This window comes from Anabrus simplex, chromosome 11, assembly GCF_040414725.1.
Source record: "Anabrus simplex isolate iqAnaSimp1 chromosome 11, ASM4041472v1, whole genome shotgun sequence".
Lineage (NCBI taxonomy): Eukaryota > Metazoa > Arthropoda > Insecta > Orthoptera > Tettigoniidae > Anabrus > Anabrus simplex.
The window spans coordinates 116,131,823-116,156,354 of NC_090275.1; the positions used below are offsets into that span (position 1 = coordinate 116,131,823).

Genomic DNA, 24,532 nt, shown 5'->3' on the forward strand with positions numbered 1-24,532 from the left:
AATTTGGTACGATGGAGAAGTGTCGTGTCTGAAACAAACGATTCAATTATATTGTAAACTTCCCAACTCGACTGTGAATGTCAGTAGGCAAGTAAGCCTGCCGTTATCATCATAACTCCGCAACCCACACTTTACATTGGAAACAACGTATGGGGACCTCCCCAAGCTATTTCTCGGATAACGCTAAGAGACATGCAATTTTAAAACAATCTTATTTACTGCACGTACAGTATTTACTTCGATATCCGTATACAATATAGAATACCGTAGCGAAGCACGGGTACATTTGCTGCTCTATATATAAGAGTGCTCCATAGGACGAGATGCGTGGTGAGATGACAACAGTCCTAGCTCAGTGGACAAAGCGGGCTTACTAAGCAAAAAAGGTTTACAAGCTTTAAAAAGTTCCCTAATTTCGCCGTCCATACTCTTCTAGATAAATATTTCTCTAATTTTTCTCTAGTTTTGAAGACGCCTATATGTCCCCTTAAAGGGTTCTCATGATAATAATACTTGAAGATCATGGGCACAAGATGAGTTGGAACTGCAACTTTCATATTTAGATCATGCCTCGAAATACAACACAGAACCCCATTTCTCAGAACATAAGGGACAACATTTTCCCCATAAGGGAGGATTACCATAGTAGGAGACAGCACTGGATTTTCCCGTTCATATTTTCCAATACATACATTACCATTATAGACCGTTATGCCTTTCTGCGTTCAGTCTGCAAGCCTCTGCGATATTTTTCAATATCGCGGAATAATATAGGGGCATTAGTCAAAATGGCACTAACACAAGTGGGTATGGAAATAGAAGGAGAAAACTTCCCTCCGACTCAACTTCACCAGACACCATGCACCACATTCTCGGATCCCCGAATGAGTCACACGTCACAGATGTAGCCAGGACGAGGCGTCTCGCCTTCTATGCACATGTTACGAGGATGATCTACCGGCTTCTCAACTACTGGGCAAACAGAAAGATTCGGACACGATGGCTGACACAAGTGAAGAAAAACATGCTGGAACTGGGAGTAACTGAAAACATCAGAAACCGAGCACCTCTCAGAAGAATAAGCAAACACAATAGGTTTCAGGACAGACCATACGACAAAGGAAAGAAGGGAGAATCATAGCCTATACACCACAGAATGCTTGATACTAAACAGGAAAGGATTGTTCGAAAACTGGAGGTCCAGAGAGGAAGATCTTGAGAAAGATAATAGGACATCATCGGTGTCTGTCACAAGCCAACGAAAAGATGTTTGTTTCTGTCTTTAGCACATGTGGTACCATATACCCAATTTCTGTACTGATCACATTCAAGAACTTGCGCCATTTCCCGCGTTGTTTGTCGAGATTCTCATGAAGCAACTCATTCAAGCGATTTTCGTCAAAACCTGAAGGTATTCCAGAACGCGGATCATCAGACAAGTCAAACCGTCCTGCTCGAAAGCGGCAAAACCATTTTAGTGCTGTTCTCTCAGCAATTGCTTCATTCCTGTACACTTCACAAATTGTTCTCGCAGCTCCTGCTGCACTGGATCCTCGGTTAAACTCAAAGGGTAAAATGTGAAGGAAATGTTCACTTTTCTCAGCTTGACATTGCAAATCCTTATGTCTGAAATATATACAAATAATACGTTCACAATCAAGAAAACCTGTGCTTCACAACGCACAAACTCCAAATTCATTTAAAACAACGGAATAACGATAAGCAGTCCCTTCACGCCGCATTGTTGCCAACCCAAAAGGTTACCGGACAAAATTATGCATCGACCCAATAGTATACTAATTTTTATAATAGAAGTTTGAAGTGCATAGTAATTACAACTCCCTTTTAAAGGAGGTCACTCAAAATAAAATCAAGAAATTAACCATATAGGAAGGTGAAACACCCCGACAAATTAATTCAAAACACTGAATGGCAGAAGACGAAAGTGGAAACTAGAACATTTTACAAGTCCGCAAAATGCGTAAAGACGGCACACACACGTGCGCAAGAACACACACACACACAAATGATAATACATTTTGCAAAATTACCATCACAAGTAAAATAGAAGAAATAGAGTAGAGATTGCATTACTTAAATTACCCGAAGATGTTATTTAATATGAGGTACCAGTGACCACAGTCACAATCAATCAAAGATTTGGCGTCAACACAACGCAAGCGTCTAATCAACAACCTTTTCGGAAGTGCCTCAGATTTAAAATTTAATAATGATAATAGTAAGCTATTAGACATTAGCTGCGCTCAGAACAGTCCTTAACTTCTAACGGTGATGCTATGCACACCATACCGTCCCAACTATGGCATAACCGTTATAAGATGATGCAACAATAACAACAGTTACTAGAAACTGAATAAATCCATAAAGTTAAAGAGAATGAAGCCCCAAAAGGATAATACCACCTTAAATATTCTGTAGAAAATAAATTAGCCCAGTTACGAAAGTAACCTAAGTGTAATAAAATTATTAAGAAATTAAGTTGAGTACTACACAGTTGAGTACCTCAAAATTAAAATTTAATAATGATAATTGTACAGTGAGGTAGACCTCGAGAATGTGTCCGCAGTTAGTCCTGAATACTCTCGAACAATCCCCTCAGGTATATAAGCTGAGGCTTCTCTGGTTACCTTGTCTCATTGAACGTCGAAGTTCTCAGTGTGTGTGTTGAGACAGGATGCGGGGTGCGTCATTCTTAGCCAGGTAGAACACCAGCCCAGGTAATAGCCATCATCTTTCTTTGTAGCTGTCTCCGAAAACTTATCCGAGGGAAAGGTTCTAAACTTTAACTATGTAACCATTTCATTCTGAAATGTAATAGTCTTCTTTTATAATGTTAACTTCATAAAAGTCTTTAACCTTAAATCGTGATAGAGAGTGTGTTACCCTCTCCAGTTCCCCTTCAATTTAATTTGAGGTGACTGTGATTTTGTAACCTTTTCTCTTTTCTGTAAACTGTTAAATTAACCTGCATGCAAGGCACCTCAGTAGTGTTTTATGCTTAATTTTCTAGGAGCTCACGTGTACACCTCCATTCATTTGTGTTCTGGCAAGTAATATAACCTGTTCTTTTTCCACGAATGCCCATTAGGTTAGGTACTAGTTACCCCTGTGTACTAAATTGTAAAATTGCAAGTTGGTCCTAGAGAGCCCAGAAATTCGTAAGATTTTGTAAGAAATTCGGAGCGCAGTCTCCTTGATTATCGTTGGAGAGCATGTGATATCTGTTCTGAGATTTCTGTAACACTGAGGGGTGCCACTGGAAGGCTATAGATGTGTAATTTTGGAGCAAAGTGCTCTTGATTTTGGGAGTTTCCTCCTTGTCTATGTAAACAATAATTGGCGATATTGTAAAGTCGAAAATTAGGGGCCTGAAGCCCAAATCTGTTAAATTCCCTAATGTTGGGTTTTCCAATTTTTGTGTCTCTATTGCTGTTTTGTACCTGATTAACAGTACCTGAAAATATTGTTTGTTAAGTTTGAGACTCTAAGTACAAATATAACCTTTATGTAAAGTTTTAAATTCATTGTTGATATTGTAGTTAGACCCTTTTAATCCCACAACTTCTTTTACCTCTCTGTATTCCACAGATACCCCGGAACAATAATAATAAGCTACTAGACATTAGCTGCACTCAGAACAGTCTTTAAGTGATAATACCAGGCAACATCAGCTAATTACGGTGACAGTGGTCTAGTCCTTGTTTTAGAAGTTTAAACACATATACAGCACGTCATTCGAGAATTTCGATGGAAACGTTATTAAATTTGTTCAAACATTATTTCAGTCGATGAACCGTAAAACTGAAGTTATTTACCTCACAACGAGACGTGATCACATTTTCTTAGACTGGATATATATTTCACACATTAACTTTGAGTGCGTTGTAGCCTTAGGGACAATAGTGGCCTCACATAATTAAAACAATGTCGCAATAGTCAAAATGCGGCATTACAAGAGCTTCGATTAATTTATGTTCAGGTTTTAATGGGAATATAGGTTTACATAAAGAATGAAGAGCTGAGAAAATCTTTGGGCAGATATGTCCAGACCACGTCATGCGTACGTCCATGAGTACGCTGAGGTTCTTCACTTGTGGTACAAAGGGAATTCGAACATTCTGAAGGATTACTCTGGGCAACGGACGTTTACTAATACTTGTCATTTGATTTTTGTTACGAAATTTCCGTGGAACAGAAAGAGGTGAAAAGAGGTGCTGGTGGGAATGGGTCTATCTACGATATCAAAGGTTAATTTAAAACTTTGAAATAAAGGTTATATTTCTTTTCAGAAATTAAATGTTAACAAACAAAATTCTTCACTTGGTGATAGTACAAAATGTCAGGTACAGATAAATTTTGATGCAAGAATAGAAAACCCAAGGATATGTAATTTACAAGTTTTGAGCTTCAAGCTCCAAATTTACAAGTGTACAGCTTCGCTAATGTTGCGTTTAGTTAGATAAGGAGTGATATCTCGAAGACACAATTTTCAAGACTGCTTTGCTCCAACAGTTACCATTAACGGCCTTCCAAAAGCACCACTCATTCTTACACAAATATCAGAAAAGAGCTTACATGCCCCCCAATTTCAACCATGGAGGCTGTGCTCCCAATTCCTTACAGCCTACTTAAGGCCACTTTACACCAAACCTTACACTCTCTAGCCTCTCTAGGCACAACCTACGTTTTACAATTTATTTTACACAGGGGTACCTAGTACCCATCCTACTGGGTCTTCGTGAAAAAGAAGAACAGGTTAAATTACTGGCCTAAACTCAAAAATATGCATGGAGGCGTACACTTGCGCTCCTTGACAACCAAGTTTAAAACCCTACTTGGGCTGACGGCCCGATGATGCAGAGACAAATCCCACACTACTGAGGTGGCTAGAAAGAAAGGTTAATTAGTGATTTAGAGGAGAAAACAGTTACAAAATCGTAGTCACCTCAAGATAAATTGAAGGGGAATTCGAGAGGGTAACGCACTCTCTATCCCCGATTTACAGTTTAAGCCTCTAGGACTTACATGAAATTTTACAAAAGAAGGAAGAAAATTTACATTTTTAGAAAATTGACGGTTACATAGTTAAAGGTTGGAACCTTCCCCTCTTGTCAGTTTGCGGGGATAACTGCTTAGATAACCTTAGCTGATGTTCTGCCTGCCGAAGAATGAGGCCCCCGCCTCCTGCCTCAACACACACACACTCAGTAATTCGACGGTCTATAAGACAAGTTAACTTGAATGAGCCGCAGCTTTTATACCCGAGAGGAGGATTCGAGAAGGCTCTGGACTAAATCCGGACACACCCTCTCATCTTGTTGGATAATCAAAAAGTTACAAGAAGCCTATGATTGGCCGAAAACTAAATATAGAAAGTTTATGATTGTTTACAAACCAACTCTGGCGGGATGGGAAGGAAGTGTTGCAAGCCTTGAAGTATCGAAATGTAAGTCAGTTCAGTCGAGAAAACCTATAAACACAAAACTTCTTTACATCTCCAATTATTCCACCTTGCACCAGAGTTTTTTAGTAGAGACGTCTATGATCTACATCTTGATGTACAACAAAACAAAACAAAACAAAGTAAAGAAATTCAGTCAGTCTAGGAAACTTAAAAGTAACATATTCCTCTGTTATTTAGTTGTGACATCTTCTGAACGATGTTCCAACTTCATGCACTAGCTGTTTCAAGTTTAATAGGATAAGCAGCATTCCTTAAGGCGTTTCATTTAAATGAACGGGGATGAGATGAACCTCCCGGTACAATTTTGATGGCCAAGAAGGATTACTTTTGACTTTCTTCAGTTCAATTGCAGGCCGTAGCAGCATATCAGTCACTAACAACCTCTAAGTCAATATTTAGTAAGTATATACTGTATTTTCCTGAAGGTCTCGTGCTGTATAGTCAGTGTAGAGTTGAAGGTCGTCAGCGTAAATATGGTATTGTAATGTCTTAAATCCCATGATACGTCATTCATAAAGAGTGCGAAAAGGAGGGGTCCAAGTACAGAGCCTTGGGGGACTCCTCTATTCATGTGGTTTCACGAGGAAACGATTCTGTTATTACCTTTCACACAGTGTTGACGTCCGTCTACACTGTCAAAATCTTTACTGTAATCTAGTAGTACTAGAACAGTGGCTCGTCCTCTGTCTATTGCTTGTTGAACGTCTTCAGTCACTTGAGTAGGGCTGTAGTTGTACCATGTCCATGTAGAAAAGCGGATTGGAAAGAATTGAGGAGATTGTTCTTTTGAAGGTACTGTGACATTTGTGTATAGACTATGTATTATAAGATGTTAGGTAAAGCTGATAAAATACATATTGGACTATAGTCTCTCTCGTTCGAAGGCGTTTTACTTTTTGGAGGAGTTAGCACACCGGCCTTCTTCCAGACAGTTGGATATGTGGAATGTAGAAGGGAGAAATTGATTATATGGGTTAAGGTTGGTAATAAAAATCAAGAATTAGTTTGACCATATCAAACTCAATGTCACCAATTCCTTTCGCTTTTGTGCTTATCCTTAGGACGGCTTTTCCGACTTGGAGGGATGTCACGTGACTGAAATACAATTTATCTCTGTCAGGGGTGGGGTGTGTATCCTAATGGTTCATAAGTTTTTGTTTGTTGGCAGTTCGTACTGCAGAGGAACTAGCAATAAAGTACTCGTTAAGAGCATCGAGAGGAACTGTAATATCGTCTTTGTTTTTGTTCTTCGTAAGTCCAAGGTAATTAATAGATTTCCACAATTTATACCTTTCAGCAGATGATCCATGTAAACTACGAACAGCAAAGGTGAAGGATAACAGCCTTGTCTAACCCCTGTAAGTACCCTGAACCAAGAACTCATTCTAAAATCAATTCTCACTGAAGCCCAATTGTCAACATAAATGCCTTTGATTGATTTTAATAATCTACCGTTAATTCCATAGTCCCCCAGTATAGTGAACATCTTTTCCCTCGGTACACTGTCATATGTTTTCTCTAGATCTACGGAACATAAACACAACTGCCTATTCCTCTCGTAGCATTTATCAATTACCTGGCGCATACTGAAAATCTGATCCTGACAGCCTCTCTGTGGTCTGAAACCACACTGGTTTTCATCCAGCTTCCTCTCAACAACTGATCGCCGCCTTCCTTCCAAGATGCCAGTGAATACATTGCCTGGTATACAAATCAATGAGGTACCTCGATAGTTGTTGCGATACTTCCTGTTCCCCTGCTTATAGATAGATGCAATTACTTCTTTTGTCCAATCTGAAAGTTTCTTACCAACACTCCATCCTAATCTTACTATTCTATGAAGCCATTTCATCCCTGCCTTCCCACTATACTTCATCATTTCTGGTCTAATTTCATCTACATCCTGCTGCTTTATGACAATGGAATTTATTTACCATCCTTTCCACTTCCTCAAGCGTAATTTCACCATCATCATTTTCCTCCCGTCCCCATGAGCTTAGCTGTTCGCAACACCACCAGCAGGATTACCTATTATGTTGAGAAGATGTTCAAAATACTTCCTCCATCTCTCCAGTCATTCCCTGCGATCTATTATGAGTTCACCTGAATTACTCAAAACACTGTTCATTTCCTTTTCTCCCCCTTCCTAAGATTCTTTATTACTCTCCGAAAAGGTTTTCCCTTTGACTGACCTAGCCTTACCAGGTTATTACCAAAATCTTCCCACGACTTCTTTTTGGATTCAAAAACTATTTGTTTGGCTTTGTTTTTTCCATCTACGTACAGATCCCTGTCTGCCTAGGCCCTTGTTTGGAGCCAGTTCTGATAAGCCTTCTTTTTACGTTTACAAGCTGCTCTCACTTCAGCATTCCACCAAGATGTTCACCTTTTCCCATCTTTACACACAGTTGTTCCTAGGCATTCCCTTGCTGTTTCTACTACAGCATCCCTGTATGCCACCCATTCTCTTTCTATATCCTGAAACTGCTCACAGTCTACTGTTCGAAACTTCTCACTCATCGTATCCATTTACTTCTGTCTAATGTCCTCGTCCTTGAGATTTTCTACCCTTATTCGTTTGCAGACAGATTTCACTTTCTCTACCCTAGGCCTAGATATACTTAGTTCACTACAGATCAGATAGTGGACTGTATCATCGAAAATCCCTGGAAAACTCCTACATTCCTAACAGATATCCTGAATTCGAAGTCGGTTAAGATATAGTCTATTATGGATTTGGTACCCCTAGCCTACCATGTGTAGCGGTGAATAGCCTTATGCTTGAAGAATATATCTGTAACTGCTAAACCCAAACTAACACTGAAGTCCAACAAACGCTTCCCATTCCCATTAGCTTCCATATCTTCCCCACATTTACCAATCACCCTATCCTATCTTTCAGTTCTATTCCCAAATCTCGCATTGAAAATCGCCCATTAGCACTATTCTATCCTTGCTGTTGACCCTGACCACGATGTCACTCAATGCTTCATACAACTTGTCAACTTCATCCTCATCTGCACCCTCACATGGTGAATACACGGAGCCAATTCTAGTCCTAATTCCTCCAACTGACAAATCTACCCACATCATTCGCTCATTTACGTGCCTAACCGAAAGTATGTTGCGTACAGTGGTATTCCTGATAAAGAGCCGTACCCCAGACTCTGCCCTTCCCTTTCTAACACCCGTCAAGTACACTTCATAATCTCCTATCTCTTCCTGGTTATCTCCCCTTACCCGAATATTACTTACTCCTAGCACATCTAGATGCATCCTCTTTGCTGACTCAGCCAGTTCTACTTTCTTCCTTCCATAAGCCCCATTAATATTGATAGCTCCCCATCGAATTCCATTTCGTTCGCCAAGTTCTTTCCATGGAGTCCCTCGCCTGACAAACGGGAGTGGGACACCGTTACTCCCATAGGTCCGGGTAAATTCATAAAGCAGGATGCTACCCTACTTACACATTGTCCAAGTGAGGATCTCTCCTCTAACGGGTTATGGACCACCGGTGGATTGTATAGTCCTAGCCGCCTGAGCACAAGGAGGGCCATGACTCAGAATATGTCCGAGATGCCCACTCCCATTCCATAGCAACTGGTATCCGCCGACTCTCAGGACCACTTACTAGGCCACTCAGCCGTAGCCCATGGTTCACGAACTAGGACGCGACTACAGTAACCCGCACCATGAACCATTCGAAAGGGCTTAAAATACATAGTGAATGGACAATGGTACACCTCTGTTACTAAAGCAGAGTACTCATAGTTGCCGTCCTCGCGGCCCGAGTTCGATTGCCGGCCAGGTCAGGGACTTTTACATAGTTTTTAGGGCTGGTTCAAGGTCTACTCAATCTTCGTGTTTACAATTGAGGATCTATCTGACGATATTATGGTGGCTGCGGTCTAAAAGGCAAAGAATAAAAACCGATAGGAGTCGTCGTGCTGACCACATAATACCTCTCAAACTGCAGGCGTTTGGACTGAGCAGCAGTCTCTTGGTAGGCCATGGCCCTTTGGGGTTGTTTTACCATGGACGAGAGGGAATGTCTTACAAACTGCAGGTCCGTTCACTCATTTGCAAGATTCGGACACAACTTGACCTCAATTCTTGTTGCATGTTCACATTATATCAAGTTAGCGAAAAATATCCTGCAGGAAAGTACATGACCACTTAAATCATAAGCATTCAATACACTTATATCAAATTAGTAATATCAAATAAAACCAACACTCAATGCAACAATGTCGAACAAATGTAAGGTAAGAGCCACTATAATTCCAAATATTGTAGCAAACTCATAATAATATCTTCATTTATCTGCATTCTTCAGTAATAAATCACTAGATAGTTATGCAATTAATAAACTTATAAATGCCTACAGTAATGAAAAAGTAACTTAGGTATGAGTTGAGCGTAAACTGAGTTAAGTGTGTTTTTACCACCAATGTTGGCAATGCACAACTTTCCTACCAAGTAATGCTCTCTGTTACACATACGTACCACATTTTGAACTGATGAATATTGCAGATGCGTTCTTGCAGGAATTGCAATAATTAGTGAAGAAGGCATCTTCAGAGTATTAAGTCTCCCATTGAGAGCGTCATTATGAGTCTTTCAGGCAAGTTTTGAGCTGTAAAATCTAGTTTTACATATATGCACCAGTAACCCATAAAGGGTTTTAAGGTATTGTGTTGTGTTCTCACGGATAGCTGCTGTGTAGAGAGCAATACAGTATTCCTGTACACTTTATTCTGGGACATTCTCTAGATTTTACGTATCAATAACTCCTTTCACACTTTCGGGAGCGAATTCAAATTGTAAAGCAAGGCGCGTTTTAAAGTAATACGTAAGAACACTTCCAAAAATATTCGTAACCTGCCAAACTAAGTTAGTGCAGAGCATGCTGGAGACATTCAGCAAGGGCGGAAACTCTACCTAGTGTGGTGTTCCTTTACTGGGGAATATGTTACCAACTGTCTCTGTTCCGGGATACCTGTGGAACGCATAGAGGTGAAATAAGGTGTGGCCTTGAATGCGTCTAACAACGATATCAAAAATTGAATTAAAACTTGAAACAAATGTTATATTTATTTTAGAATTTCAAACTTGACAAAATTTTTCACTGAGTGAAGATAACAACATGGCAGGTACAAATAGCAATCTTGAAACAACAATAGGAAAATCCAACAATCGGTAACTTACAATTTTTTGTGCTTCAGGCTCCAGATTTACAAGTTTTGAGCTTCAGGCTCCAAATTTATAACTTTCGCAAATGTTGCATTAATCAGATAAGGAGAGATATCTCCCAATACACAGTGTTCACGAGCACTAGGCTCCAACTTTAACAGTTTACGGTCTTCCAAATGCACATCAATATAACAGGAGAATTTAGAATCACAGAAAAGAGCTTACGTGCTCTCCCACTTTAACCAATTTCGTAGAGCCTATTCAAGGCAACATTACATAAAAAATCATATAATTTCTGACCTCTCCAGTCCCGTCTTACACCTTTACAATATTTACACAGGGGTATAATTTACCCAAACTACAGGGCCTTTGTGGTAACAAGAACAGGTCAGTTTACTGGCCCGATCACAACATGATTGGAGGGGTCTACTTTCACTCCAAGAAACTTTAATATAAAACCCTAATTGGTCTCTACGCCCGGTGATACAGGGGCAAATCCCAAGCTACTGAGGTGACTCGAATGAAAGTTAATTTAATGCATTACAGGAAAGAAGAAAAACAGTTACAAAATCGTAAACACCTCAAACCAAGTTGAAGGGGAACTCGAGAGGGTAACGCACTCTCCATCCCCGAATTGCCGTTAAATACTTTATGAAAAGTTACATTAGCCGAACGAAAATTTACATTTTAGAAAAGTTTCGTTACATATCTAGAAATTCGAACCATCCCCTCGGATAAGTCTGCGGAGACAGCTAGAAAGATAGAATATTGGTGGTCATTACCTGGCTGTTGTTCTGCCTGCCGAAGAATGAGGCGCCCCGCCTCCTGTCATAACACACACACACACTCAGAAAGACGACGATCAATGAGACAAGGTAGCCAGAAAAGCCGCAGCTTGTACACACGAGGGGACGGTTCTAAAGGGTTCTGGACTAAGGACACACCCTCTCGATTGGCAAATTCAAAAGTTACGAACAAGAAGCCTATGATAGGCTGAAAAATAATTACAGAAAATTCTTATTGGCCAGATTCAAAACTGGCGGATTGATAAAGAAGTGGTGCAAACTTTGAAGTATATACAAAAAACAAATGAATGTTAATTTACTTGAGAAAAACCACAAACACAAAATTTCTTTCAATAACAACTTTTTTTACGTTGCATCAGAGTGCATGACCACAGTTTTTTAGTAATGACATCTAGGGAGAAATGTCCAAAATTCTTGATGTAATCAAAAACAAAAACAAATAAATCCAATCAGTTTAGGAAACTTAGAAATGACAAACTTCTCAATAATGCAGTAGTGACATCTTCTGATTAATGTCCCAACTTCATGCAGTAGCAGTTTCACGTTTGTTGGATAGATAGTGTTCCTTAAGGCGCTGTGTTGAGGTGTACCTCCCGGTACAGTCACAATCAGCGTCCTTTAAATTCCCTTCATTTGTAGTGCGTAAAGAACCTTTCACAAAAGATTTTCTTTCCTCGACAGAATTAATGTTGGATAAATCACTAATAATTATCCTTTTTTTCAGCCGTGCCGGTGCAGAGAGGTTTCGTCAGTTCTGGTCATCATGAGCAACAGTCCTCAGGTAAGTTCCAACATTCGTCTTCATCTACATTTGTGGTGTACACTATATTGCCATTAATGACTGGACACCCGTAGGTACTGGCTTAACTTGATGTTATAGTTGCAGTATCTGCGTTTCCAGCCAAACATTCGGCAGATATTTGCAACGATTATCTTCAATTCACGTAGTGCGTTTTAGAGTCTCCTTCTCTGTGAACATTGTCGTATGAGCGTTGAAAGAAAATGAGAATGTTATAAATATTCTGTCATAATCGTAGCGTTTATTAGGCAGTTTCCCTAAAGTAGAAGTGCCGTTTGGGGTTGATCGATTTACTCTGAAGCCAGCTTGATAGTCCCGCGTGAAGTTCTCTACGAAAGGATACCGTTAGACAACACGTTGTTAATTAGGTTCAGAAGGATACTTTTTTAAATTCTTCATTCCATAAGGAAAATATTCCTGTAACCGTTCCGGAGCGCTGGACCGGGTTTCAAACGGCAATTTAACTCACCTCAGAGATTCTCAGTTGGGTGACCATGAGAACTTTGGGCCAACCACTGGATTATATTCACTCCTATTTGGACCGACCACCCGGTTCTCGCCGTTGCTTTATGAGAGGGTGCACTGTCATGTTAAAAACGAAAATGGCCGGTAAAAGATTGTTGACGCAGGGTTGGTGGCGTAGAATCGTCCAATGATTTCTGGTGATTCGTGGTTCGAGTAAAAAGGCCAGTGGTCCAAGACCAAACCACACCAAAATGCCTCCGCCACTAAATTTCACTGAGCGAAAAATGAACTCCACTAATGAACACTGACTAAGCCTTTGTAAGGTCCATACACGTTCGTTAGAATGCTACTGCGTGTAGCTTTTCCATTGTTCTGGAATCCACAGCCGACATGTTTTGCTCCAATGTAATCCGTGGCGAACCTTCTGTTATCGGACGCTGCTGTGCCTCGATTCGCCAATGATACGATTTCTAACAAAGCTCACCGGTTTGTCTTCATCACACGTCACAGGCATGAACAATTTGGAGTTGTAAATTGTGTTTGGCTTCTCTGATCGAGGTGGAATTTTCACTTCACCACTAGATCACTCACTGTTGAACGTGGTTAATGATACTCTCCAGGAATCTCAGGGATGGAATTACCAAATCAGAGGGTACCGTTGTCACTCAACTCTCGATCGGCTGTAGCTACTCGAGCCACTTATGGGCCCTGTATACTTTCCTTTCAGTGGGTGGCCGTCACAATGGCAATGAGTGCATCTCCACAATATCCATCAAATGTTTCTATTTCATGTTCCATATCACATTTCTGAATTTATTTTCTCGTACCTCTTCGTTCATCTATGTTCGCTTATCGGTTCCTCCCATTTGCCTCTTGCGGATCCTCGTCACTCACCTGTTATTATTATTATTATTATTGAATATCCAAAGCAGTTTCGAACCCTATTTTACATAGTATACTAGGGTTGAAGTTAAAATACATATTCACTTTTACAATGAAAATGAATTCATGTATCTAATCGACGAAAAATGAAGTGGATGAAGTTAATAAAATATTTGTAACAGCACGGCTTCTTAAACAAATGATACAGGGGTTTTGATAATGCAATGTTGCAATAATTCAAATGAGAGTTCAAATGCAGCACATTCAAACAGTAGGTGTGAGGATCCGCAAACACACACGTAGCCATCAGGACGATTGATTCCGAATCGATGAAAATAATAACCAAATTTCCCATGACCAGTCAAAAATTGAGTAATTTCAAAGCTTGGCACCAACACGTTACTTTGCAGGCGGTTGAAAACCTCAGGGAAGAATATTTCTCTAATGACTTGGCCTCCAGTGGAAGAAGTACAAATGTTGTTCCATTGATGGATTACGTACTTCTTTATGATTTTTTAGTGTAGCTAGATGACGTTTTGTCATAGTCGCTGCTTTCGCCAGAAGATCAGCTTTCTCGTTTCCAGGTATTCCACAATGGCCGTGAATCCAGTCAAAACAGATGTGCGGACTTTGTTGAGCTGTGGTTCTAATACCTACAACTATTGGATTCAGATTATATTTATTACTTATCGCATTCAGCGCAGCTTGCGAATCACTTAATAACCGAGATTTCTTATTGTTAGATTTGCACCATTCGATCGCAGACTTAAACACCCACAGTTCAGCCTGGAAAATAGAACGTCTCATATTTCTCATCACAAGCCTGTTCTCATTTCATCATGTTCCTGTTCAGTTACGATTCATCTCTAATTTAGAACATCAAACTTTTGAGGATGCAAAATCGATGCGTTCGTTACGTTACTTCAGGAACGTGAGGAGATTTCAATACCTCTCTAATTGCCTCGTCCTGGAGATTGTCTACCCTTATTCTTCCGCAGACAAATATCACTTCCTCTGTCGTAGAGATACTTAGTTCATTGCAGATAAGATTGTTGCCTGTCCCGAAATATCCGCACAATTCTTGATCTTCCCTTTCCTTTGCGAAGACCTTCATTTTTCTAACGGCTGGACTGATTTTCCTCCGGATTGGTTTTAGTAGATATTAGTTTCCCAATTGTACTTTATCGTAGAACAATAATCACGACCACCACCACCACTTGAAAGAAATTTAAGTTATTTAGCTCGTCCAACGCTTAGGCGAAGTGTGATCGTATTCAAACTAAATGAATGTCTATACCTTATTTTGCATTCAATCGACAGGGTTGCGAATGAAACCCTTAAATTCTTAAGTGAGTTTGAAGGTCAGCCAAACGACGGAAGTGTAGAGCTGAACCTTGAAGTTTATTGCTCTCCCGGACTGTCCGACAGTGTTACATTTACTCTTTTGTAATTAAACGCCCGCAGTTTCCGGTAAGCGTCAGCTTCTCCCAGAGGAATATCAACAGACCTCAAGGACACCCTCGGGCTGCAGCTCCCTGGTCAGCAGAACGTCTCTGCTGTATTTATTTGAGTAGCACAAGAAACGTTTTCTACCAACAAGTGTTGTAGCGGTACCTTGATCTTCTTGAACCCATCAACGTCGTCCCTTTCAGTCACAAGCTTGTCCTTTCACAGCCCCTCGACTGGCTACATTTCTAATAACCCTGCATGGTTACACGACCTCGTTGCCAGAGAACACACCTGAAGACTACAGCTAAAGTTCTTCTTCTTTTTATTTCAGGATGGAGGACCCGGCTCCAGCACTCCGGCAGGGTAAGCGCAGTATTACTAATAGTAATAATAATAATAAGATAATAATTTCCTGAGGCTATTGCTAGTCTTTGCAAGGCAGACCCTCCGACGAGGGTGGGCAGCATCTGCAGTGTGCAATAACCTGCGTGTTATTGTGGTGGAGGATGGTGTTGTGTGTGTTGCATGAATTACTTTCAAACATTAAATTCGCAGAGCGATCCTGAAATCATAGAGCATTGAGCGAAGGAGCAGGAATATATTCGTGTCCCGGGGTGGTACGTAACTACTCTCCTGCCAAGTCAGTATCAGAAATAGAACCCTTACTACCGAGGACGACAGATAATAGTCTAACCGTTACATTACGGAGGTGGATGATAATAATACGCTCGAACAATGCGAGAATTAAAATAAATGGCATTGAGTTGCAACCTCTCCCCTTGGGTACTGGAAAGATTGCAACGACTATCGACGTATCTCATTCATCTATACACGAGGCGATGTGTTCAATGCAATCTGGAAAGGACGGTGCGATTAATATGGGGAGGGGGGCGGAGGGGGGAGTAAGTTGGATGAAAACTACAAAGGGGCCGTTAGGAAAAGATCTTCAGTAAGTCAGCTGCTAGAATACGAACAGACAGTTATGTTAATATTTCGTAGATCTAGAGAAGGCATATGTCCGAGTACCGAAGGAAAAGACGTTCGCCGAAATGGGAGACAGAGGGGTTAAAAGTAGATTATTAAAAACAAGGTATTTATGTTGACAACTGGGTTTCAGTGAGCACTGATGGTAAAGTGAGTTCTTGGTTCAATGTACTTACAACAGGAAGTAATATTTCACCTTTGTTGTTCATAGTTTACATGTATAAAGTGGCTGGACGGGATTAGCTAGGTAGATATGCAGTAAGCAGTTTCTTCAATGCATACGAATTGGTCCAAACGGCAGATTGTCCTTGAAGTTTGCAGTGGAATAACTTAGAACTTGAAATTAGGTGCAACAAATGCGATATGAAAATTAGACTTTCCAATACAAGATGATGTGCCTAGCTAGGTAAACTAAGAGAACTGAACGTCAGTTTGGGAATACAAAGCTGGAACAGCTGGCCATTTCAAGTATTTAGGATACGTGATCTCGCAGGATGGTAGCGGTCGGTTGTGCATTCCATTTCTCGTAATATGCCCCATGTAGGCTGAATTTCGTTTTCTGGCATTATGGTATCTTCCGATCTCGGTATTGAACTTGTAAATTTGTGAGAACACTCCATGTGTACAATTAATGGTACGGCCATCCTAGGTATTATCAAATTACCAAATAGTAGTTATTAATCTTAACAGATCATGACCTTTCCACATCTCTCGTTTTTACCAGTCTACATTTTCATCAACATAACCAGCAGGCTGAACCGACCACAAATTATTACATCTTGATTTTAAAGTGAGACCTCAGTGAATACTGTAGCGTACCGTATATAAAAAAACAGCAAAACATTATTCACGCAACGAGAAAAGCTAACGTAAATAAATCAATAGAGACAATAAACAAATCCAGATAAACATAAAAAGCAAAGTGAACAGGAGAAAAATGTAGTTTACACCAAGAGACGAGAAATAAGATATTAATATCCATCAAAAGAAGTTAAATGCAATATCGTGACCAGGTTTAGGACATACAATACACCGATACAAAGCATATTTCGCAACATTGAGTGATCAGCACCATCACGGCCGATGGCAACAATACAGCATTCAAGAAGATGTCATCTTATAAGCAAGCAAAAACAACGTCTCACAATAATCCAACAGATGGCGTCAGGTGCAGAAATGAAACTAACTTTAAACAAACCGGAATGTGAATTACCTAAAAGAAACAATAAAATCAATCTACATTCATTAAAATGAATGCATGTTTGCCTCGAATGGACTCAAAAACTACTGGACCGATTAGGGTGAAAATTTCGCAATTTGTTCCCATTATTCCTGCATGGGTTTAGGAACTGGTTTGAACGAAGTACGGTGGGTAGTTTCTTTATAATGAGTCGCTGAGGTGAACAGTGACATTCCGGACATTTTATATATGATAGTTAAAACTCATTTGCGGTGGGGGCGACGGTGAGTGAGAAATAAGAAAAGCTGATCACCCAGTCGTTCAGCGACTGATTATGGACGCACATCTTAGCAACTGTCATTCTGGTACGCAGACGCTCTTGTCAATTCTGAGGCAACAGTATTGGATTCTAGGAGGTAGACAAACAATTAGAGCTGTTATTAACTCCTGCATGATTTGTAAACGTCACAGTTCAAAGAGGTTGTCCGCTCATCCTGGTTTTGCTGGTCCTCTCTACATCAAAGCCGATGATGGGACCTCCAAGAAGGCATGGGTTTGATTATTCACTTGCGGAGTTTACCGTGCAGTTCGATTGGAACTGGTGTCTTTGTTATCCACAGACAGCTTTCTACAAGCTTTCAGACGTTTCTGTAGCAAACAAGGAAGACCTGTCATTGTCTACAGTGACCAGGGAACAAATTTTGTTGGGTTTAAGAACTGTCAGAAACTGGACTGGAATGCAATCTCACAGTACAATTCAGCGCGGAAGATAGGTTGGTGTTTTAATCCTCCAGCTTCGCCATGGTGGGGAGGTTGGTCGGAACGACTAGTAGGAATGCTCAAAACTCTTCTCCGTCGAGTGCTTGGTCAATCATCTGTCAACTATGAAGAGATGCAGACAATCCTCTGTGACTGCGAAACCGTCATAAATTCTTGGCCATTAACCTATTTGTCTGACAACCCATCAGATCTGGCTGCTCAACTCCAAACATGTTTCTACACGACATAGAAGAAGTAGGAGTACCTGAGTATGATCTGCTTGAAGCCACTCATCTTCGGAAAAGGCTGCAGTATCGCCATCAGCTGAAAGAGAAACTTGATTTCGTTATGAGTATTTAGGTCAGTTGAAGTTATTTACCAGCAAGGATAAGCCACATGATCTCAAAATGGGAGAAATTGTTTTGGTTGGCAATTATGACACTAGAAGAATGGATTGGCCATTGGGACGAGTTGTTGAGCTTCTTAAGGGCAATGTTAGAGTAGTTCGTGTTGTCACTGCTTCAGGCGAACTTATAAGGCCAGTTCAAAGTATATATCCACTGGAAATCGAGTTTCAACGACCTGAGGATACTCAGGACATCGGAAACCACCTAAGGAAAGACTTTGTTCCGAGTGAAGAAAATATACAGGATAATCACGAGGCCGGAGCATGTGACTCTTCTACTCCTCCTGAAGATGGTCCTCAAATTTCAAAGAAGGCAGTGAAAATAACTCGTCTAGCACGATTTATTCACAAGCCAGAAAGGTTAAATTTGTGATATGTGACAATTAACGTATTTCTTTGTGTCTATGTTATTGAATTTTAAGATTTTGTAATTGTTTCAGGACTATATTTCAGGACTAAGGTGTAAGTCAGTTCATGTTAACATTCATTTGACTTAGGTGGGAGGATGTTGTGTGAGATCAGTTAGTGTAACCTCTTTGATTCTTGTTACTTCTTAGATTTGTTTTCAAGGGCTTTGAAATAAGCAAAGAAACACACTTCAAGAGAGCAGACTGGGATCTTTTGTTGTTTTACATAGAAAAACTACGAATCGTTGTACACTGCTAAGTAAAAATAAATACATATTGTTATTGTAAATATTAAAGAGTGTTTGGTAGCGAGAATAAAGGTAGTTTTTTTCCCACAACAATCCTTTGAACAGACGCATGACTTATCTGTTAATATTCGGATTGAAAAATTTTTCCACCTGGCGAAGTACTGTGTACTCCTGTCGAGATTCTCGCATTTATTTCCTGATTACTTCCTTATAGGCGTAGTTAATGTAGTATGTAATTTATGTGGTACATTTATCTGCGACCTAAATTTTAAAACTCATATCGAAAATATCGTTAGTAAAGCTTACAAATGCATGTGATTTGTTATAAGGAATTCCTTAAGTTTTCTTATGGGACCTTGATAATATTGTATAATGCTCTTGTAAGATGAAAACTAGAATATGCCTCGATTATTTGGAACCCCTTCATAGAGAAATATGTCGATCTAATTGAGTAAGTCGGAAGATAATTTCTTGGATATGTTTATTACAAGAAGTTTGGTTATTGTCCCTAATACGAATTGTACGCCTTAATTCTCAAAGCTGTTGATGGTAGGAAACTATCTCACGGAATAAATTTTCTGGGATGTATATCCTTCATAAAGTAATACATGACTAAATTGACGACAGTAAAATCAGAGAAAGAATTGACATATATATTCCAAATGTAACTCCCTGTAGATTGCGGAATATATTCTTCACGCCGAAATCTAACACAGACTCACAAAAACTCTTCTTTATAGAGAATTATGGCTCTGTATAATCTTCATATTGACCAGTTTGCTACATACTGTGATAGTGTCTTGATGTAGTTGAATGTATCCAATTTCTTCTTCCTCAATCTCATTGTTCAGGCAGTTAATTTACTGTATTACTTGCTGGCAAAATAAGGAAAGTAGTGAACAGTGTAGTTGGGGAAATCTGTAATGTTCACAACATTAGTTTAATAAATAAATAAATAAATAAATAAATAAATAAATAAATAAATAAATAAATAAATAAATAAATAAATAAATAAATAAATAAATAAATAAATAAATAAATAAATAAATAAATAAATGCTTGTGTCTTGTTTCTCTATATACGATAATAATACATACTGTAACAATCTGGCGTGTCAGACAAAGGAACACAGAGTCTGGCAGCGCCTAACTCTAACTAATTAATCTACACATTAACATTGCCAAGATCACAACTTACTGTCACAGCACGGGACACAAAATTTATTCTCATTAATTGACACTCGGTGTTCGTTTACTAACATTTTCACAGTTACACTCGTTGTCGCTATCGTAGACCTCAGTTCACATCCCGTGCATGACACTCTCGCAGTTCAGAATGAGGCACTCTGCCGCTACCCAGTGTTATCTTTCACGCATCTCAGCACATGATGGTCGCTACACAGTGGCACAAACTGAACGTACCGTCAGTTCTTCTGGTAGGATTTAGAGGGGACGGGCTTCATTTCCGGCGGGGTCAGTGACTTTAATATTAAATAGGCTGGTTGTTTGTGCTGTCCCTAACAATCCAGCATCTCATACACAACTATCCTCTTCCACAACAACATACACGACAGGGTCTGCCTACAAGGACTGCACCACGCTACAAACAGTCACACAAAATCTGACTGGTAATAGTTTCCTCACTTTCTTGTTTCAGGGAATACATTACGAGACCGGGAGCTGCTAATCAAGATGGGACTAACTTCGAGATTAAGATGTGTGCCCTGGTCTTCTTACGAGCTGTGCAGTCCAACAGCAGCTTCACAAACTTCAAAATGACATCGAACGACAAACGTGCAGGTGGCTTTGATGACATAGTGTTTTCCTACGGGAGTCCTGGCAATGAACAAAGTATCCTGGTGCAGTTAAAAACTAGTGAACACCCAATAAGTCTTACGGGAAAAAAGTCGTTGAAGAATTATTTTGAAAGTCTGGAAAAATCAAACACGTCAGCTCATTTTAAGAACTGTACATATGCTTTCTTTACAAACGCAAATGTGGAATTAACAAATAGAGTCGAATGTCTTGACTCTCCTGCAAAGAATTTGTTGTGTACAACATGGAAACCTGAAGATGTATTTAAGGTCAATATTACTGATAACATCTGTAAAGACTTTAAGAATGAAACTGGAGCTAAAGATTTTGTGGACAGGCTTTTAATATTTAGATATCAATTTGGTCCAAAAGATGTGGATGAAATTATAAAGCAGGAACTAATCAAAATGTGCAATGGCTTTGTATTTCAGTGTCACGTCATTCAGAAGAACTTCGTTGAAAAAATTGCAGCCTGGTGGGAAAAGAAGAAGAAAACAGCACTTGATGACAAGTGGGAAGAATGGACTGAGCTGCAAAATGAACTCCTTGGTCAGAATACACTGCTGAAAGAGATACAATTTCGTGAGGATGTTCTTTCAGATCTCGAAAATAGGGTGCTGGGTTCTGAGTATGATATAATACTCTTTAAATGTGAGAGCAATGAAGCCCAAATAGCGTGTCTAAAAGTATATCAAACCTTTATCAAAAAGGAGAAACTTCCAGTAATTTTTACTGACATCTCTGAACCTCAGAGGAGTCAGGATACGCTTTTCAGTCTCTGGTCGAATGGTGTGTGTGACGTGCTGGTCGTTACTGATGTTACGAACTGTTGCCAGAACTTAGGAGGCAATATCGTGAGGTATATTGATAACCCTCAGAAACGGAATAAGGAAAAGCTTGTCATCATCTCTAGCAGGGATGCCAAAACATTAGGGATCTCGCAAGATTTTTTAGATGAAATTGGTACAGAAATTATTAAATCTAGTTTAAACCAGTTAGATGACAAGTCACAAGCCCGATTGAAAGAGCTACCTGTCGATTTCCAGGGAAAAACAATCACACTTGGTAGTATATGGGTTGAAAAAGTTCTAGAAGGAGGTATTCTTCAAGATGTTTTAACTTCTACAAAGGTAAAGATTGGGGAAGCTATGCCTGAATCTACTGGGATATACATACCACGAACATTGTCTAAGAAGTTTGTTGTCAACGAAAAAGTTTTGCTTTCAAATGACAATTTTTTTCTCTGTGACATGAACATGCACGTCCTCAAGTTGTTATTAGCAAAAGCAAAAGGAGTGGAGAGCATAGATGAAAGATGGTTTAGTGAGAACGAACACAGATTTAATGTGAAGAGCCGTCAAGAATTTGAAGAAGCAATACGCGGATTCAAATGTTGTGCCGAATATTCATCAGAAGATCCTCTTCATTTCTTAAAAGCGTTTGGCATAGACTATTCACTTCAGTGGGTGCATTCTCATGGGAATACTGAGAACGTCCTCAACAACCTCGAGGGAGACGCATTGGTAAAATATGATTTCCTTACTTTTACCGAATGTATTAGATTTTGGAGGTCAGAGGAAGAAGACCTCGTGAGGAAACGGTTTGGGACAGTCATTGTGGCAGGTGAACCTGGTAGCGGTAAAACTGCTCTTTTGCATGAGCTGGCCAGGAGGAGGAAAGAAATCTATCCTCATCGCTGGACTATTTATATAGACCTTAACAAACATTCAGCAACCCTTGAGATGATGAAAAGAACTTCCGTAAATACTACAAATGTTCTTGACCTTTTAAGCAAACCTGCTAATCTAGATGGTTGTGAACTAGGAAAGAAATTACTGAACTACAACTTGTTGGAAAAAGGAGATGATTTGTGCATTCTATTTGATGCTTTTGATGAAATAGCGCCATCATACATTGATACAGTTATTGATATTTTGACATTCATTTGGAGAAATTTAAGACGAGCAACTTTATGCGTTGCATCAAGGTATAATGTTAAAGGAAAACTAGAAATGGAACTAAGAAGTAAAGCATTTGACATAGAACCGCTCTCTGACCAAGAACAGTTCAATTTTCTCTCTAAGTTGTGGGATGACAAGAAGGCTAAGGAGTTCCGAAGGGCATTTCTTTACAAAATACCAGTTTGGGATGGTGTTCGCCTTAGCAGCTCCCCTTTGCTCCTAAAAATGATGTGTGAAGTTTATGATGCCAGAGTCTTGTCAGACGAATCAATGTTATTAAACATTGCTAACTTATACGATACATTTATAGAGATGAAATTAGATATCTATATCAGGAACAAGCTTCGTTTACGTGGCCCTTCATCTCAAATCGATATAATTAAAGGGGATCTGCGTGAGACTTTCATGAAGCGTCATATGATTTGTTCATTGGTTGCGTTGGATATCTTAGACAATCTCAATGGGACTTTTCAGTATTTGATAATTGAGAAGGTACTGAGAATATGCCAAAATATTGAGGAGGGAAGAGAGTACTTAGGGATTATGGATTGCGTTGTTGATGGTAAGCCACATTTCCTTCATCGGACATTTGCGGAGCATTTTGCTGGTAAGTGGCTTGCCAAACATTGGAGAGGGAACGAACCGCTTATTCGGTTAAGTGTTTCCGCTTCTTGGTTAGAAATTGTTTACAAAACCTTCTCTCAGGAATTGGCCAGGGAATTGCCAGCACATCTTGCTGTACTGAATGGAGATACCAATGCCCTGGAAAGAGTGAAGGATCACTTGAACGAGACAGATGCTTTAGGAAGAACACCGCTGCATTTAGCAGTCCAGATCCGAGACAGAGGTGCCGAAGAATTGCTGCTGAAGCTACTAAAATATAAACCTAATTTAGAAGTAACCGATAGTCTGTTCGGTCTTACACCTCTGTATTGTGCAGCCGAAGCTGAATGCTGGCGTTTAGTAGGAATTCTTCTAGAGCATGGTGCTTCTGTGACTGGGAATGTGCCACATATCGAAAGCAGGAAGGAGTTTGTAGACGCCATCGAAAGGTTTGGCGGACTCTAGGTTATACTTAAATACTACGGGCTTCATTCACATTCGTAAACATAAGGTCCAAGCAGACAGTATACTTGTTCATATTTTATTGCCCAAAAGAAGACATTATCAATAAACGAAGAGAAACTTTACATTAAACTTCTTCAATCCTTTACACACCTATCACAGATGGTAATGAAAACATTTTTTAATATCTCAGAAGTATTCATTACCTCTTTCACTTACCCTCTTTTAACATGTTATACTTTGTCTATTGCATTTAAAAATTGTATCACTGTATCTTGTCCCGGAAATTTATGTTAAAGGTGCTATTTAACAGTAATCAGTGCTATGGTAAAACAAAATTGTTCATCAGGAATAGTCTCAGATTCTGCAACAGATTTAATATTTTGGTTCTATTCGTGATAAACTGGTAGAATATATTCCATCAGTTCCTGTAAATATTTCAGCATTGCAGGATTTATATTTCTTGGACCACGATATTTGCGGGGATGTGTTTCACAAGTAAGTGAAGGTCTAGCAGGTAATTTTGTTTTCGTTCTAATGTCCACAGAATCATAATTCTAAATTTCAGCATAGCTATACTTGAAACAAGGTTTTTTAAAGGCTGATTTTTAGTTGCTTTCAAACAAGAA

The 24,532-nt window shown here is 39.6% G+C and overlaps 1 protein-coding gene across 1 annotated transcript in view; it reads left to right on the forward strand.

The window, feature by feature from the left end:
• Positions 1–24,035, forward strand: part of LOC136883173 (uncharacterized) — a 45,499-nt gene extending 21,464 nt beyond the window's left edge. Inside the window, exons 2-4 of the mRNA XM_068229663.1 lie at positions 12,209–12,265; positions 15,411–15,442; positions 20,720–24,035. Of these exons, the coding sequence (XP_068085764.1) occupies positions 12,248–12,265; positions 15,411–15,442; positions 20,720–23,906 (3,237 nt within the window). The 5' untranslated portion in view covers positions 12,209–12,247 and the 3' untranslated portion in view covers positions 23,907–24,035. The remainder of the gene's footprint in view (positions 1–12,208; positions 12,266–15,410; positions 15,443–20,719) is intronic.
• Positions 24,036–24,532: the final 497 nt, after the last annotated feature.